Consider the following 15,205-nt stretch of genomic DNA (forward strand, 5'->3'; position numbering starts at 1 on the left):
CCCATGGGCCCCATTGGGTTCCACTGAGAACAGCACCGAATGCTCCTTCATCTTAGTCGCTGCTAAGCCAAACTCGGGCTTAGGGTGCACGGGCTCTACTCCGGACGTTGTTCTCCCTTTTTTTCCCCTGGAACCTCATTGTCATCACCGCTTGACTTGTCGGAGAGTCATCGATCTCCAGGTATGTGCAATGGGATTCCCTTATCGGTGTTGTGACCTATCACTTTACCCGCGAAAGGAAAAGAAGGGTGGAAAAAAAAATTAAAAAAATAAAATTAAAAGGGGTCCGAGAAAACTGACTATCGCGCTCTCCACAATTCTAGACAATTGCTTCGCCATCACACATGCGCTTCTCAACCATCCCTCGCTTTCCCTGATCATCGTCCTTTCTCCCACCAGGCGTGGTTTCTCCTAGGGAGATGACCGTCTCACCGCCAGCGTCGCCCTCGGGGCCTGCCCCGCGACCCATCAGCGCGGTGATGCGCACGCCGCGCAGCAATAGTCGATTGAGTATGAGCAGCAGACAAGGTGGCAGCCGAGCCTCTGATGAAGATGGCAAGACCGCAGTCAAAGTCGGTACGTGGTTCCTTTCCCAATACATCCGGACGGGTTGGATGCGCGCATGCCGGGATACCGTCCGACGGGACATACATATCGCTATGCCTGTTCATTGAATGAGCAAAGATGGACTACTGACTGGCGCAATAGCTGTTCGAGTGCGACCACCCCTAAAGCCCACTGACCCCGGTTACGAATTAATTCCCCAGCGATTTCAACGATCCATGGTTCACGTCACAGCCCCGACTAGCTTGGCCGTGGATGTTCCCCAGGGCCGCAAACTCTTTGTTTTCGATCGCGTTTTCCCTGAGACTGTGGATCAGGATGGAATTTGGGAATACCTGAGCGACAGTGTCAACTCGTTTGTGCAAGGATACAATGTTTCCATTCTCGCCTACGGCCAGTCCGGTGCGGGAAAATCATATACCATGGGCACGGCTGGCCCCAACGAGCAGGGTCATTCCGAGGCGAATGGTGAGTTTTACCCGCTCAATCTTGCTAAAAGATTTTGACCTAATCGCGGTCTGCAATAACAAGGTATCATCCCCGCGCTGCTCAGGCCTTGTTTGATAAGCTAGACGGCGTCAAACACAACCGCAATGGGTCGACCTCGACTGGTCTTCGAACACCCCAGAGATACTCTATGAGCTCGGCATCTAGTTTCAACAAACAAGGCGCCGAAAAGAACTGGCAAATGAAGGCGACCTACGTTGAGGTATGCAGAGTCTCAGATAGCTGTGGCGGAAGATCTGACATTCTTTCCCCAGATTTACAACGAGCAGCTTCGGGATTTGCTGCTTCCCGACTCCACCCCAATCAGCGATCGCGGTAGTGTTACCATCCGCGAAGATACCAAGGGACGCATCCTTTTGACCGGTCTCCATCAAGTCAACATCAACTCCTACGAGGACCTGGTTGGGGCCCTGAACTTTGGTTCTGCCATTCGTCAGACCGACTCGACCGCCATCAATGCCAAGTCATCTCGTTCCCATGCAGTCTTCAGCTTGAACCTTGTCCAGCGTAAATCTTCCGGCCCGGCAGCTTCTTCCCCAAAGAAAAGCGCATGTCCATGCCTGTGGACTCGTTCTCGGGCGGCGACTCATTTACCGTTGATAGCAAGCTGCACTTCGTGGATTTGGCAGGTAGCGAACGTATGAAAAAACACCGGAGCTTCCGGTGAGCGCGCACGTGAGGGTATTTCTATCAACGCCGGTCTTGCAGCACTCGGCAAAGTCATTTCGCAACTCTCATCCCGACAGTCCGGTTCACACGTCTCTTACCGTGACTCGAGACTCACTCGTCTGCTTCAAGATTCTCTGGGCGGTAATGCCATTACATATATGATTGCTTGTGTGACCCCTGCCGAGTTTCATCTGAGTGAAACTCTCAACACTGTTCAGTATGCTCAGCGAGCTCGAGCGATCCAGAGTAAACCACGAATCCAGCAGGTGGCCGATGAAGGCGATAAGCAAGCCTTGATTGAACGACTCAAGGCCGAAGTGGCCTTTCTCCGACAGCAGATCCGCAACTCCGAAGGCTTAGAACGCCGCGACGCCTCTTCCGCTGAGCGCAATGAGCGCAAGAACGAACGCGAAATCAAGCTTCAGAACCAGCTATTGGATGCTCAGGAGAGCTATAATGCTCTCAGCCAACGTCATACGAAGCTGATCTCGACGCTCGCCAATGACTCTGAGACGGCCAATAGTGTCACGGACGATGCGGCTGCTGAAGTGGGTGTGAGCTCTATTGAGCGAATGCAGCGATCAAAGTCGTTTGCGGAGTCTGTGGAGCAGGTGGTCATTGAATATGAAAAGACTATTCAAAGCCTTGAGGCTTCCTTGTCTGACACCCGCTCGTCCCTGGCCACCTCGGAGAGCACCCTGTTGGAGCGTGAGACTAAGTGCGCTTACGTCGAGGCAGTTAACCAGCAACTCCAAGCTCGTGTGCAGAAACTGCTGGATCGCGACGCCAGCAATGAGACTTACCTACACGAGCTGGAGTCAAAACTTGACGGTGCGTCTACCGGCGAAGAGAAAGCATGCGGCTATTGTGACCGAGCTGCGCAAGGAGCTTAGCCGTGCTCGCGAGAACGAGACGGGCTGTGAGGAATACATTTCCACATTAGAAGACCGACTTGCCGAGGCCGATCAGGATATGGAGCTGATGCAGCGCGAGGTCCTCCGTCTGGAGCATGTCATTCAGCGCCAACGAGGCCTTGGGACTCTTGACCACCTACTCCATGACCTGGACCAGCGTCGCCAAAATGGCGACGACCACGATGGCACCAATGGAGTTGATCCATCTTCCCCGACTCCCATCAGGCCCCCGCAATTCCACCGACACACTCCCTCCTTGGATGTCCTGAACGAAGCCACGGAGACCGCCATCCCTGAAACGGACGAAGACTTCGGAGAGCCGATCCCAGAAGAGGAAGATGAGGTTATCGAAGTTGCCGAGAAAGCTACTGGTGGACCTGGTGATGATCTGCAGGTGCTGCAGAATGTTACCAGCAAGCTTGAGGCTCGGCGATCTCAAGCTATGTATGAAGAACCGCTTCACAGCCCGGCCCAGTCCAAGTTTGTTGCCGACAAACTTGAGACTGTTACCCAGGAGCTCTTCGACCTACGTATGAACCACGAGACTACTCTTAATGAATTTGAAACCCTCGAGGCCAAATACGAAGAAGCGTTGAAAGCCCTGGCCGAGTTACGACAGGACAAAGTGGATGAGGCCTACCACCCGGCTCTTGATACCCAGAACACTGCTTCCCGACCCGTGTCTTTTTTAGACCAAGGCATCGCTCTGAATACGAGGTCTGGAGCACAACACTCATTCTCGCAGTCGCTCTCCTCGGAATTGTCCTCGGCCGGGGAATCAGCTGTATTGCACGACTCCTCTGAAATTCAGGCAGAGACTCCCATCACCCCTGTTGCTTCCTCTACTCCTGTCCAGTCTAATGAGGACATCGAGCAGATGCGCAAGGCCCTTGCTGGACACCAGGAAAGCGCCGATCGTATGACCCAGAAATATGCCGAACTTCAAAGTGAGCACGAGGCTATCCTTGGCATTGTTGAGAAGCTCAAGGCAGAAGCTGAGGTCCATCGCACGAGGACTAGCTCTCCCACCACTCCTGGTTTCAAGGTGATTCGCCGTATGACTAGTCAGAATCTCCTTTCTGGCGTCGACCGCGCTCACCGTTCGCTTACCGCATTACGCAATCTGGCGAACGAGGAGCTCGCCAGCCGTCCCGAAATTCTTCATAACTTTGAGATTCATCTGGATGCCACCATGCACGAATTGTCAACTCGCATGGAGCGCCTCCAGTCGCTGGAGGCCGAGAACCAGGCGGTGAAGAAAGAGATGGAGATGAAAGCCACCATTATCTCCGGTCTCACTCGCGAACGATCCAGTATGCAAGGCGCATCTTCTATGGACATGGCTATGGTGTCCCAACTGCGTGACCAGGTCGTCGGCCAGGAGATCCAGATGAATGAGCTCCGCGCTGCTCACGAGGCCCGCGAGAACCAGCTCTTGGCTGCAATTGAGAACCTGAACAGTCTTTTGAAGACCCAGGAGATTGCTACGAAGGCCATGGATGCTGGCGCTGAGGAGCAGGACAAGAAGATTAACGCCCTGCAAGGCGAGCTTGACCAATGGAAGAGCAAGCATCAAAGCGCTTTGGAGTCTGTGCAAACATCGGAGAAGCAACTCACCACCACCCTTATTGAGCTTGAAAGTGCGCTCGCGTCTGTTGAGGCCATGCGCGCAGAGCGGGCGATTTCGGGCGATGCTTCGGCTGATAAAGGGGCCGCTGCAGTGGCTCTCGAGAGTGAGCGCGCCAAGCAGCAAGAGCTCGTTGATGGCCTGAAGAAGGACATCGATGAGCACAAGTCGACTATTGCGGCTCAGCTTGCAACGATTGCTGGTCTTGAGAAGTCTCATTCGGAGGCTAAAGAGCAGCACTCTGCACAGCTCACTTCCAAGGACTTTGGCAGCGATTCCGCTGACACCCACAGCGCCCGCATTGCTGAGCTCGAGCAGGAGATCGCGACTCACAGGGCCGCCATTGACGCACACAAGACAGACTTGAGTTCGCTTCAAGATACTCACAAGCGAGAGCTAGCTGAGCTGGAGGCGCGCACTAAGGCGGCTGTTCACGCTGAGCAGGAGTCCCTTCTTGCCGAGAAGGATGCTGAGCACGATAAGACGATTACTGCATTGCAAAAAGACATTGCCGAGTCTCGCGATGAATTGGTGAAGCTACTTAGTGCAGTCTCGACTATTCTCAACTCTGATGTCACTGCCGAGACTATGGCAGACCAGATCCAGGACATTTTGGCCCAAAAGCAACACTTCTCCGAGAAGTATGCGGAGCTGATGGACACCAACGAGGATTTGCGCAAGCAACTCGAATATGCAAACGTGGAGGAATTGGCGAAGAAGAGCTCCATCCAGGACGCCAAGGTCAACGAGCTGGCTCTCTTGGTTGCGACCTTGGAGGATTCTCTGCGTCAAAAGGATGAGCAGGTGAAGAAGAAGGAAGCTTTGGTGGACGAGATCACCGCCGAGAAGGAGAAGAGTATCCGCTTGGTCGAGGAGCTTGAGGAGCAAATCACCAGCAGCTTTGATCAGCACCATAACCGTCTCTCTGTCATCCAGCAAGAACGTGATCAAGCCCTCGAGGATGCGAAGGCCAGGATCATCGCCCTCGAGTCGGAGATTGAGACTTATCAGATGCGGATCGAGCAACTCGAACTTCAACTTAAGAACAGTGGAGGGCAAGATGGCTCCCACGACCGTAGCAGTTCGTTGACATCGAACCTCCGCAAAAGCTCCTCCGCCGCATCTCTCCCATCGCCGCCCCCGGCCATTCCACTTCCTCCTCTCCCAACCATCGCTTCCAACGGAAGTGTGTCTCCACCAAGCTCTCGCCACGCTAGCAAGGAGCTTGTCAATGCCCAGATTGTCGAAGACCAAGAAGCTCGTATTCGCACTATTGAGAAGCACCTTTACGCTGAGAAGCAGCTGACCGCCACCCTCGAAGAGGCACTCGGCGATCTGGAGGCCCAAAGCAGCAAGGTCAAGACTGACTGCGAGACCTGGAAGAAGAAGGCTTGGCAATTTGAGGACGAATTGACTACTCTCCGCAAAGAGCGCAACTCTGCCCGACTATCTCTCCAGGCCGTTGAGGAGGAGCGCAGTGCCCGTAAAGAAGCCGAGGCCGCTCGCGCCCAGCTAGAAGAGCGGATGAACGCCCTCAACAAGAAGAAGAAGAAGAGCACGCTCAATTGCTTCTAGACCTGTGATCAATTGCGAATTCTCCACAAAAGGCGTGTCGCTGTCGCTACCGTTTCCCCTCGATTTGTACACTTTTGTCTGTTGACTTTTTCTAGCTACTTGTTTCATACCCTTTTTCTCTTTCACTTTACGCCCATGCACTGCCCCAAAACTCCTGTATTATGACACGCTTGTTACCCTTTGTCGACTCTTCAATACCTCTTTTGCCTTTCTCCATTTGCGCTACAGCCATTCAGTTATGCACAAGTTCCTTTTTTTCACATATTCTTGGGTTTCTTACTCCTGCCACAGCACGAACAAACCCCTTGATGACTCGGAGATTCGGTATCTCTTTTGAACTCTCCACTGTACATTTTCCCCTTGGCCTTCTCCAGATTGGTGCAAATGTTTACCCCTGTGAAAGTCTCTTCATCTTTACCTCCTTTGTCCGTAATTGACTGCAACCTTAGAATTGTTCTTCCGACTTTTCAGTAGCGGGTCCGGTCGACCTGGATGCCTATCCTACATGCTCAACGATTTATGTAAATCCATTGAGATACAATTTTATTTGAATTTGAAAGACGTAGCTATGCTCAAAAACATGGCAAAGACATGAAAACGAAATGTCTCGCGCAAAGTCATATCACAGCTTCCATGTCCAAGCTTTCCCTGCTGCGCCGGTGATTCTCACCCACAGAGTTGCCATGCTAGCTGCGACGAGCAACACTCCAACTGTGATGGTTGCTCTCTCGTAGTTGAAAGGAGCAGACAGAGCTGATTGCCCGGGCAATAACAGTCCGGTCAATGGTGTTCCAACGAGCGCACCAATACCTCGAATGAGATACAGAGCGCCGTTCACCGAAGTGAAATGCTGGACGCCGAACAACTCAATCAGGCTCGCAGGGAACAAAGCAATATAGGCACTACCAAAGCACCCATAGGCGATCGTGAACATAATAAACAAGCCGTCAGCTGAATTTTGAGAGACGGTCATTCCCGCATAAGTCGCAGGTAACCAAAACGCAAACACCGCTACCGAACTCATCATGGTCGTGAAAAACAGCACGTTCAACCTCCCAAGCTTATCCGCCGCATAACCCACAGCAATGCGCGATACAAAGTTCGACGCATTGCTAATTGTAATGAAGTTATCCCCCATGGAAGCACTATAACCCAACGACCTCGCAAACGCCGCGTAAAAAAACAAGGGCGTCGAATATCCAGCCGACTGCAAAAAACAACCCAGCGCCTGCGCGACAAATTTCTCCGACTTGGCCACCTGCCAATTCACCAGCGGCGCCTTGAGCCACCCCGTAGTTCTCGACAACCCAGCAACCTGTCCACGCACCTTCGCCTTGAAGTTCGGCTCCCATCTCAATGCGAATCCCGACAACGGCACAAACAATACCACCAAACAACCTGAGATCCGCAACGCATTCCGGAACCCGAGCGACGAGGTAATCGCTCTTAATACAGGCGGCCAGATCATAGCTCCGCACGCCGAGCCAGAAATCACAATCCCCATCGCTAGACCACGGCGCTTATCGAACCACGTTGGGGCCACAGACATCGTCGGCACGTATGCCATACACGTACCCAGGCCGACGAGAAGACCCTGCGTCAGAACAAATTCCCACACATACTCGCTTAAACTGGCGAGAATGCAGCCTAGTCCAAAGACTATACCACCGGCCATGATGACGGGTTGGGGACCGTAGATTTTCGCCCAGGTCATGATGAAGGGTCCGCCCATCGACATGATTGCTATCGATAGCGTGCCAATTAGACTGATAACTGAGGATGAGGTTCCCGTGAACGGGGTGTTGGATTCTTTGGCCATTTCTTCATAGATGGCTTGGTATGCACCGTATGTAAAGATGATGGCGCAGGTCATAAACATAGTCATGAAGCCCGCTGCAACGATAATCACCTGGCGGCTAGATTGTGGTTTTAGTTTTGAATTATGCATTGTGTTGATCTTTGGTCTTTCCAGATATTGGACTTACAGTACTGTTGGCTTTGGGAACTCATCTTCAGATGATGGCGCCTGGGCGACCTCGCGTTCACCCGGGATGCTGGCTTTGGGCCCCTTTCGTTTGTCTTCCATTTCTTCAGACTGTGGGTGATTTGCATTAGAGAGCGATGTAAGGAATTTTGCTTGGCAGAGAACGAAAACCTCACAGCGTTCACGGGGCTTTTGTCCGTCGAGCGGAGTGGATGGTCGCGGTTCGGGTTCCCCGCAGCTTTTTTTTTTGATTCAATTGCCCCAGATTCTCACGTAGTAATGGTACGTGTGTCCATGGAATGGTTCTTTTTAAAAACAAGAATTCTGAAATCTCGCCCTCGGCCACTTTGGTGTGTCTACATTGCATGCACTGACGGCAGTGTAGAATTGTGACCGTCGGGGTCAATCCGGCTTAGAGAATACCCCCCCGGCAGATATGTTCTGTGCCGGTATCCGAGTGGAAACAGCAATGATAATGGGACAACCAGAGTAAAAAGAGGTCCATCGGCTTTTAATGTTGATCACGCTGATTCTTATAAACCATAGATCAGTAAATGAGCCAAGGATAATTGAGGCCTCAGGTTGTATAGGAATGGCACCTCGTCATGTGATGACGTACCCCACGTGTCTTTTATCGCAGTCAACACAATGTCGTAAATCGGTGGACGATTGTTGTCTACTCATGCACCATGTCGGGTCTCGCGCCCTCCAATGTCGTGATCATTCACCCTGATCTTGGTATTGGTGGTGCTGAGCGATTGATTATTGATGTCGCCCTGGCCCTGCAGAATCGCGGCCACCGTGTGACAATCTACACCTCTTACCGCGACAAGGCCCACTGCTTCGAAGAGGCGCGCGATGGCACCCTCGACGTCCGTGTTCGTGGGAATACCATCTTCCCTGCCCATGTCTTCGGTCGCCTACACATCCTCATGGCATCACTGCGCCAGCTACATTTAACATGGTCGCTTCTTACAGAGCTCGAGTCCCGCAATGAACCAAGTCAGTTGAAGGACCAATCGGAGGATGTTCGTGATGATATCTTCATTGTTGACCAGCTGCCCGCCTGCGTACCAATCATCAAGACCTTTGCGCGGCCGCAAAAATCTCGGACCCAACGAATCCTCTTCTACTGCCACTTCCCCGATCAATTGCTCGCGCGCCGCAATGAAGGCGGTTCTCTCCTCCGGCTTGCGAAGCTACTATACCGGTTTCCATTTGATTGGTTCGAGGGATGGGCGATGAGTGCGTCCGATCGTGTCGTTGCGAACTCCAACTTCTCAAAAGGCGTCGTGAAATCGGTGTTTGGGACTGAGAAGCTTGGTGATGTGGAGGTCGTCTACCCGTGTGTCGATACGAACACTGGTCTTGCGACACCGGAGACCAAACCCGCGGAGGCGCTCTGGGGTGGGAAGAAGATTTTGCTGAGTGTCAATCGCTTCGAGCGCAAGAAGGATATGGCATTGGCGATTCGCGCTTACAATGGACTTGGCGCGGAAAAGAGGAAAGGGACACGTTTGGTGATCGCTGGTAAGTCAAAGATATGTGATTGTGACTTCTGTATCATTTCTGATCTTTCAAAGGCGGTTACGACAATCGAGTCCAAGAGAATGTCCAATATCACCAGGAGCTCCAGGATCTCGCGATGAGCTTCGGCCTTGAGATTGCAACGGCGAAGACGGTCCCATCAGCGCTTGCTATCCCCGATAACATTGACGTCCTCTTTCTCCTCTCAGTCCCGACTACCTTCAAGAACACACTCTTGGCACAGTCCAAGCTTCTTCTTTACACTCCAATTAACGAACATTTTGGGATCGTACCTGTCGAGGCGATGCTCGCGGGTCTTCCTGTTCTAGCGTCCAATACCGGTGGTCCCTTGGAAACAATTGTCGAAGGTGAAACGGGCTGGCTCCGTGATGCACACGCAATTGAAGAGTGGACAGCCGTTATGGACAAGGTGCTGTACGGATTGAGTCAAAAAGATGTCCAAAGGATGGCTAAGGCTGGCAAGGCGAGAGCGGAGCAGGAATTTTCGCTCACTGCCATGGGCGGCAGACTGGAGGAGGAGATCTCGGCCATGTTGACAGCCGAGAGACGTCCCTTCCGCGGTTGGCAGCAGGTCCTGGTCTTGCTGGCTCTTGCCGGCGCTTTCCTAGCAGTGATTGCTGCATTCTTATTTCGTGCAGTGTAATATAGCTATTTTGATCACCAAATACCCCCTGGAGTACTTCTCCTTTCATTCTGTCAATTTGACTTCAACTTGTAGATTCGCGTCAAAGGTCACCTGACTTCGTGACGTCGCGTTCGTCTCCGCGTCACATCGAATTTCTGTCGCTTTACACCTGGGCAAGATGCCCGATGTTATTGACCTGATCTCCTCAGACCCGCCGCTGCCAGATGAGTCACGGTCACAGCCGCAACTGCAGCCGGTACAGCGGCCGTCGCGTCAGATCCCCACGCGACTCTCCAATTTGGGGATATTTTCGTCTGATTCTTTGGACGTTTCGTTCTTCAATCACGATGACATCTTCGACGAGCCTGCAAAAAAGCGGAGGCGCAGCAACGAGAATCCGTCGCCTCTCAGACAGACAAGTACGGCTCGCGAAATGGCCGCGCCAGAGCGACGCCCGTCATGGCTGTTCTCCGATGATGACTTTGGCCTCCCACCTTCGAACCCCGCCATGCTGAAACGCCCAGTTGGGCGCGAAACAGAAGAATCAGATTCAATTGTCTTCACATCATCTGCCCCGCAGCCAGGATCTAAGCCCAAGCCACCTACACCGCGGAAATCAACTCACGAGGATCATAATGTGATTGCACTTGATGACGACGACGATAACGATCCTTTCTTGAAACCCTCTAAGAACAACAAAAACCCTAGTAGGCCCGGAAATACACAGGACACGATTGAGGAGTTTAGCGATCCGTTTGCACTTCCGGGATTTTCGGACATTCTTGATGTTGACGACGAGCCAGAGCCGCCAACCTCCAATACCGTCTTTTCTAGTAAGACTGCTAAGCTGCTTTCCGGTCTGAGAGCAAACAACGCAAAATCAAGGCCAAAGTCTACATCTCGGTCCCAGAAGTCCCAAGCCGGCACAGTGGGAGGCATGTCGTTATCTGATTTCTCGGACGGCGTCGAATTGGAGGAACCTGTGGAGCCACGACGGGCTCCAAAGAAGTCGACGAAACTCCCACCCGAAGTGAAAGAGGCCAGGGCTAGGGCAAGAGCTGAAGCCAAAGTGCAAAAAGAGTTGGACCGGGAGCAGGAGAAGAAGCGAAAGCAGAAGCTCAAAGAAGAGAAGGCTAAGGAAAAGCAATTGGCAGCGGACATTTCGGAGGTGAACAAGGCAAAGGTAGATAAGAAAGATTCTACGCCGGAGATGATCATAGACATGGCCAGCTCCATGGAAGGCACTAACGTTGGCAACCAAACGATCGAATTCATGAAGCGGCTGGGAGTTGATCACAATTTCGTCCCGGGGTCGATCTCTAATGTGGTCAAATGGCGCCGAAAAAGGAACGCGAGATACAACGAAGCTGCAGGTCACTGGGAACCATGCGCATTCCACATTCAAGAAGAGAAACATGTCTTGTGTTTGGTTCCCGCACAAAACTTTGTTGACATGGTGATTCCAGCGCCAGATGGCGAGGATCGAGACACCTTAGAGTTGCACGTTCTCCGACTCAAAAGTGCTTATCCAAATCATACGGTCATCTACTTGATCGAAGGCTTGACTGTCTGGATGCGCAAGAACCAAAACTCTCGTAATAGGGCGTACCAGGCTGAGGTGTTGCGACAGTACGAGCAACCTCAGTACGGAGGACCCCACCACGTCCCGTGGTCGCAATAAAAAGACCAAGAAGAAACCAGAGACCACTCCACCCGTCGACGATGATACGATTGAGGACGCCCTTCTGGCCCTACAGGTAACGCACTCTTGTCTTATTCATCACAGCAACGCACCGGCTGAGTCGGCCGAGTGGATCAAGAACTTCACGGAACACATTTCCACCATTCCGTATCGTCGCGAACGCATGGAAGGCAACGACGCCGCATTCTGCATGGATGTAGGTCAGGTCAAATCTGGCGAGGATAAGCTCGATACGTTCGTGAAGATGCTTCAGGAAGTGAACCGTGTCACGGCTTCAATGGCGTACGGGATCACGAACCAATACCCCAGCGTCACCAATCTCGTGAGGGGCATGCGCATCCATGGGCCCACGATGCTAGAAGATGTCAAAGTACGTGCCTTGTCTGCTACTGCTGCTGTTCCTTGCCCTCTTAACTACCCCCTGACGTTCCTTGGGCACAGCTAACATTAGTGGTCTAGAAATCGGCGAACAAGAATGGCGCTCTTACCGATGCTCGTGTGGGCCCCGCCGCCAGTAAGCGCTTGTACAAAGTATTTACAGGGCTGGATCCGACATCCACTGATGTCTAGCTTTTGGGATTAGATTTGGGTTTGTGGGGGTAAAGTTGACTTTTGCCATCCATGGATCTTTGTGTGCATACCAATAGAAGTATAGCTTGATTTTGCAGTGCTCGTATGTTGACATGAGACTCCCCTGTACTTGAACAGTTGCTAGTCAGGATTGCACGAAACACTGTTGCCTGTTTCTTTGGTATCGATTGTGGAGCCAAATGGCTAGGAAATCAAAATGGCGAAGTGGAATTTGCCGAGAGGCCGGCAAAGCTTACGCGAAGCTTGTCTTCTCATAGGGCTGGAAGGCTTCGAAGCTAGGAACTTCGTAATTATAGTGGGCCCGAGGGGAAATCGTTCCATGACTCGGCTGCAGCTTCCCATGTTCCCCGGTTTGATTTTTTTTTTTATCTCGTCCTAATCATATCTGATTGCCATCAGATTTGATTGATAAATCCTCTTGGGTCCGCCATTTGATCCTTCCCAAACATGGCATTCAAGGGCAGGGATATCAGCCCTATGCTGATGTTCTCTGTTGGTGTCTTAGTATTGTTGGCATTTCTTTTATGGCTTTAGTGACCAGGCTTTTTCCACGGGTCAAGCTATGAACTCTTTTGAGCACTAGTTTGGTTACTTTGATGCGGCAAAGGACAAGTGGGCGCTGAGGCCGCTTTTCAAACCTCTTTATAATAGTTGCAAAGCTGGCGGACAGATTCTCGGTACTTTTCTTTTCTTTCTGCGATCCAACTCGCACTGATCGCTGACATTCTCTCGTTTTCTGTAGGTGTCTTTCTTGATGGATATATGAGCAACACCTATGGACGTGGGATGTGCATCTTCGTTATGAGTATATATGCTCTTGGTAGTGCATCTGTCGTAGTCAGCTCTTCCACAGAAACTCAGATTCAAATTGGCAGAGCCTTGCACTGTGAGTAATCCCTTTGCCCAATTTGCAATGGTTCGGGAATACCAACGGTATCGATCCTAGATATCTATCTTGGTATGCAAATGGCCGTAATTTCCACCGCTCTTGGCGAGCTCGCCCCTGCCAAAATTCGTGGTGCATCAAGTGCGGCGGCCTTTTCGTGACAGGCATTACTCGTGGAACCGAAAATATCCCAACCAACGCCTAGAGAATACCCTTCGGCCTTATCCTTATCATACCCTCCGTGGTTTCTCTTTTGGTCTGGTTCATCGTTAAGCCGCCGAGATGGGATCTCTTTTAAGATCGTCCGGAGGAAGCATTCCAGGCTCTCAGACGCCTTAAGCCAAACATATCCGAGGAGAAGCTCCGCCACGAGTTTGATATTCTCGCCTACAAGGTATCTTAGCGGCTCCAGAAGCGCGGTTTCAAAGATCTCTTCACCAAGGAGACCCGCCAGCGCACTTTCGTCGTCGCCGCTTGTAACTTTTTCCAGCAAGCGACTGGTTAAGTATTTGCGTTGCAGTACGGAACTCTCTTCGTGAAACAGTTGAACACTATCAATCCGTTCAGTGTCACGCTCGGGACCAATGCGGTTGATATTAGAGCTGTTATAATTTCGGCCATGCTCATTGATCAAGTCGGACGCAGGTCAGTGCACAGGTTCCCTTCTATTATTTTGACAGAGCATAATGCTTATTAATACAGAATCATATTCTCGGTCTGCTCAACCATGCAGACAGCCTTCCTAATGACAATAGGCGGCCTTGGAACTACCGATGCAAGTAACATCGACGCCAAGAAGGGAATCGTGGCTATATTACTTCTATACAGCTTCAGTTAGTCGCTCGGATGGGCGGCGCCCCTCACCTACGTGATTGGTGCAGAGCTTCCCTCGGCGCCTTTGCGGGAGATGACGCTGCAAATCGCGTATACCATCAAATTGGTTACTGAGTAGGTATTCACTTTCTGAGATATGCGATGAAACCCCCCCCTAACTCTTTTGATAGATTTGCAGTGACTTTCTCCTATCCGTACATGACACGCCAGGCCATGTCTATCTAGGTGGAAAGCTCGGGTTTATCTACGGCTCGATCTCTTTTTTGGCTCTCGTCTTTGGACTATTGTTCATCCCTGAGACAAAGCGCATGGAATTAGAGGATATTGGTAAGCAGTTCGCTGTTCCGTCAGAAAACGATCTTAAAATCGCTGAAAGTCAGACCTATGAGGAAACAAAAACCAGCGAGACATCTAAATAGACGAAGGCTGAGGGCCAGAGTCCGGGGCGTATACAGGATCCTAGTTGGCAATTCATAGATTTCGCTTACGTTTCAGTGCTCACGTCTCGCGGCCTTTTGATCACCGAGCAAAAATGAGCGCGCCATTGCACGAGTACGTGCCTACGTCAGCCTGATGAGTGAGATGCTTCGCAAACCTGAACTGCGGCTTATCTGTCACTCTCACGTAAGCTGTTACTTCTATAGGTCAATACCCGATATTGCCTATTCCAAGATTGCACTAGCTAAATGATTCATCAGATCGGACGTGTTTGCTCAGACCCACAAAATCTACCTTTTGAGTCAGAGTGAGCCACTCGAGCCCATCCCGATTGTCTCGTGCACAAATACAAACATATTGTGAACGGCCAATCCTCGCAAAAAGCTATTAACAGTGACAATGGGGAAATAGAAAAGACTAGCCGAGCATTGGTGATGTCTTACATAGCTCAAGCGCTCCCAAAGGCTGGCTATGCTTTCAAAGATGGCAAATATAGTCTTCCATTGATCTTTAGAAATATCCCAGTAGGTATACTTGCTTTCCTCATTGACATAGGGATTACATCTGTACCTTGACCCAAATGATGCCTGGGGTTGCTGAACAGGGCTTGTTTCCAGCGGGAGAGCTGATTTGAGAAGTGCCTACGGATATCTTGAAGGTTGTCCTAGGTTGCAATGAACTGAAGCTTTGACATCACTCTCTCAATAATTGCCACGGGGTATATTGACTGCTTGTGAGATA

The 15,205-nt window shown here is 51.3% G+C and overlaps 5 protein-coding genes across 5 annotated transcripts; 4 read left to right on the top strand and 1 right to left on the bottom strand.

The window, feature by feature from the left end:
• Nucleotides 1–419: 419 nt before the first annotated feature.
• N7477_003760 (uncharacterized protein) lies at nucleotides 420–5,856 on the top strand (the record flags this gene model as incomplete). Its single annotated transcript, XM_056965423.1, has 6 exons — nucleotides 420–576; nucleotides 709–1,032; nucleotides 1,137–1,273; nucleotides 1,326–1,578; nucleotides 1,729–2,458; nucleotides 2,508–5,856. The coding sequence occupies 6 exons, from the start codon at nucleotides 420–422 to the stop codon at nucleotides 5,854–5,856; spliced, it is 4,950 nt and encodes a 1,649-aa protein (XP_056825376.1).
• A 622-nt stretch (nucleotides 5,857–6,478) lies between these two features.
• On the bottom strand, nucleotides 6,479–7,942 carry N7477_003761 (uncharacterized protein; the record flags this gene model as incomplete). Its single annotated transcript, XM_056965424.1, has 2 exons — nucleotides 6,479–7,772; nucleotides 7,842–7,942. The coding sequence occupies 2 exons, from the start codon at nucleotides 7,940–7,942 to the stop codon at nucleotides 6,479–6,481; spliced, it is 1,395 nt and encodes a 464-aa protein (XP_056825377.1).
• A 587-nt stretch (nucleotides 7,943–8,529) lies between these two features.
• Nucleotides 8,530–10,031, top strand: N7477_003762 (GDP-Man:Man(1)GlcNAc(2)-PP-dolichol alpha-1,3-mannosyltransferase; the record flags this gene model as incomplete). The annotated part of the gene is made up of 2 exons (XM_056965425.1): nucleotides 8,530–9,370; nucleotides 9,424–10,031. The coding sequence occupies 2 exons, from the start codon at nucleotides 8,530–8,532 to the stop codon at nucleotides 10,029–10,031; spliced, it is 1,449 nt and encodes a 482-aa protein (XP_056825378.1).
• Nucleotides 10,032–10,191: 160 nt separating this feature from the next.
• N7477_003763 (uncharacterized protein) lies at nucleotides 10,192–12,285 on the top strand (the record flags this gene model as incomplete). Its single annotated transcript, XM_056965426.1, has 3 exons — nucleotides 10,192–11,618; nucleotides 11,659–12,085; nucleotides 12,175–12,285. 3 exons carry the CDS (start codon nucleotides 10,192–10,194, stop codon nucleotides 12,283–12,285), a joined length of 1,965 nt encoding a protein of 654 aa, XP_056825379.1.
• A 1,634-nt stretch (nucleotides 12,286–13,919) lies between these two features.
• N7477_003764 (general substrate transporter) lies at nucleotides 13,920–14,445 on the top strand (the record flags this gene model as incomplete). The annotated part of the gene is made up of 3 exons (XM_056965427.1): nucleotides 13,920–13,997; nucleotides 14,031–14,132; nucleotides 14,197–14,445. The coding sequence occupies 3 exons, from the start codon at nucleotides 13,920–13,922 to the stop codon at nucleotides 14,443–14,445; spliced, it is 429 nt and encodes a 142-aa protein (XP_056825380.1).
• Nucleotides 14,446–15,205: the final 760 nt, after the last annotated feature.

Source organism: Penicillium maclennaniae, assembly GCF_028827695.1.
Source record: "Penicillium maclennaniae strain IBT 15551 chromosome Unknown utg000003l:1.0-5670915.0:1.0-5674809.0, whole genome shotgun sequence".
Lineage (NCBI taxonomy): Eukaryota > Fungi > Ascomycota > Eurotiomycetes > Eurotiales > Aspergillaceae > Penicillium > Penicillium maclennaniae.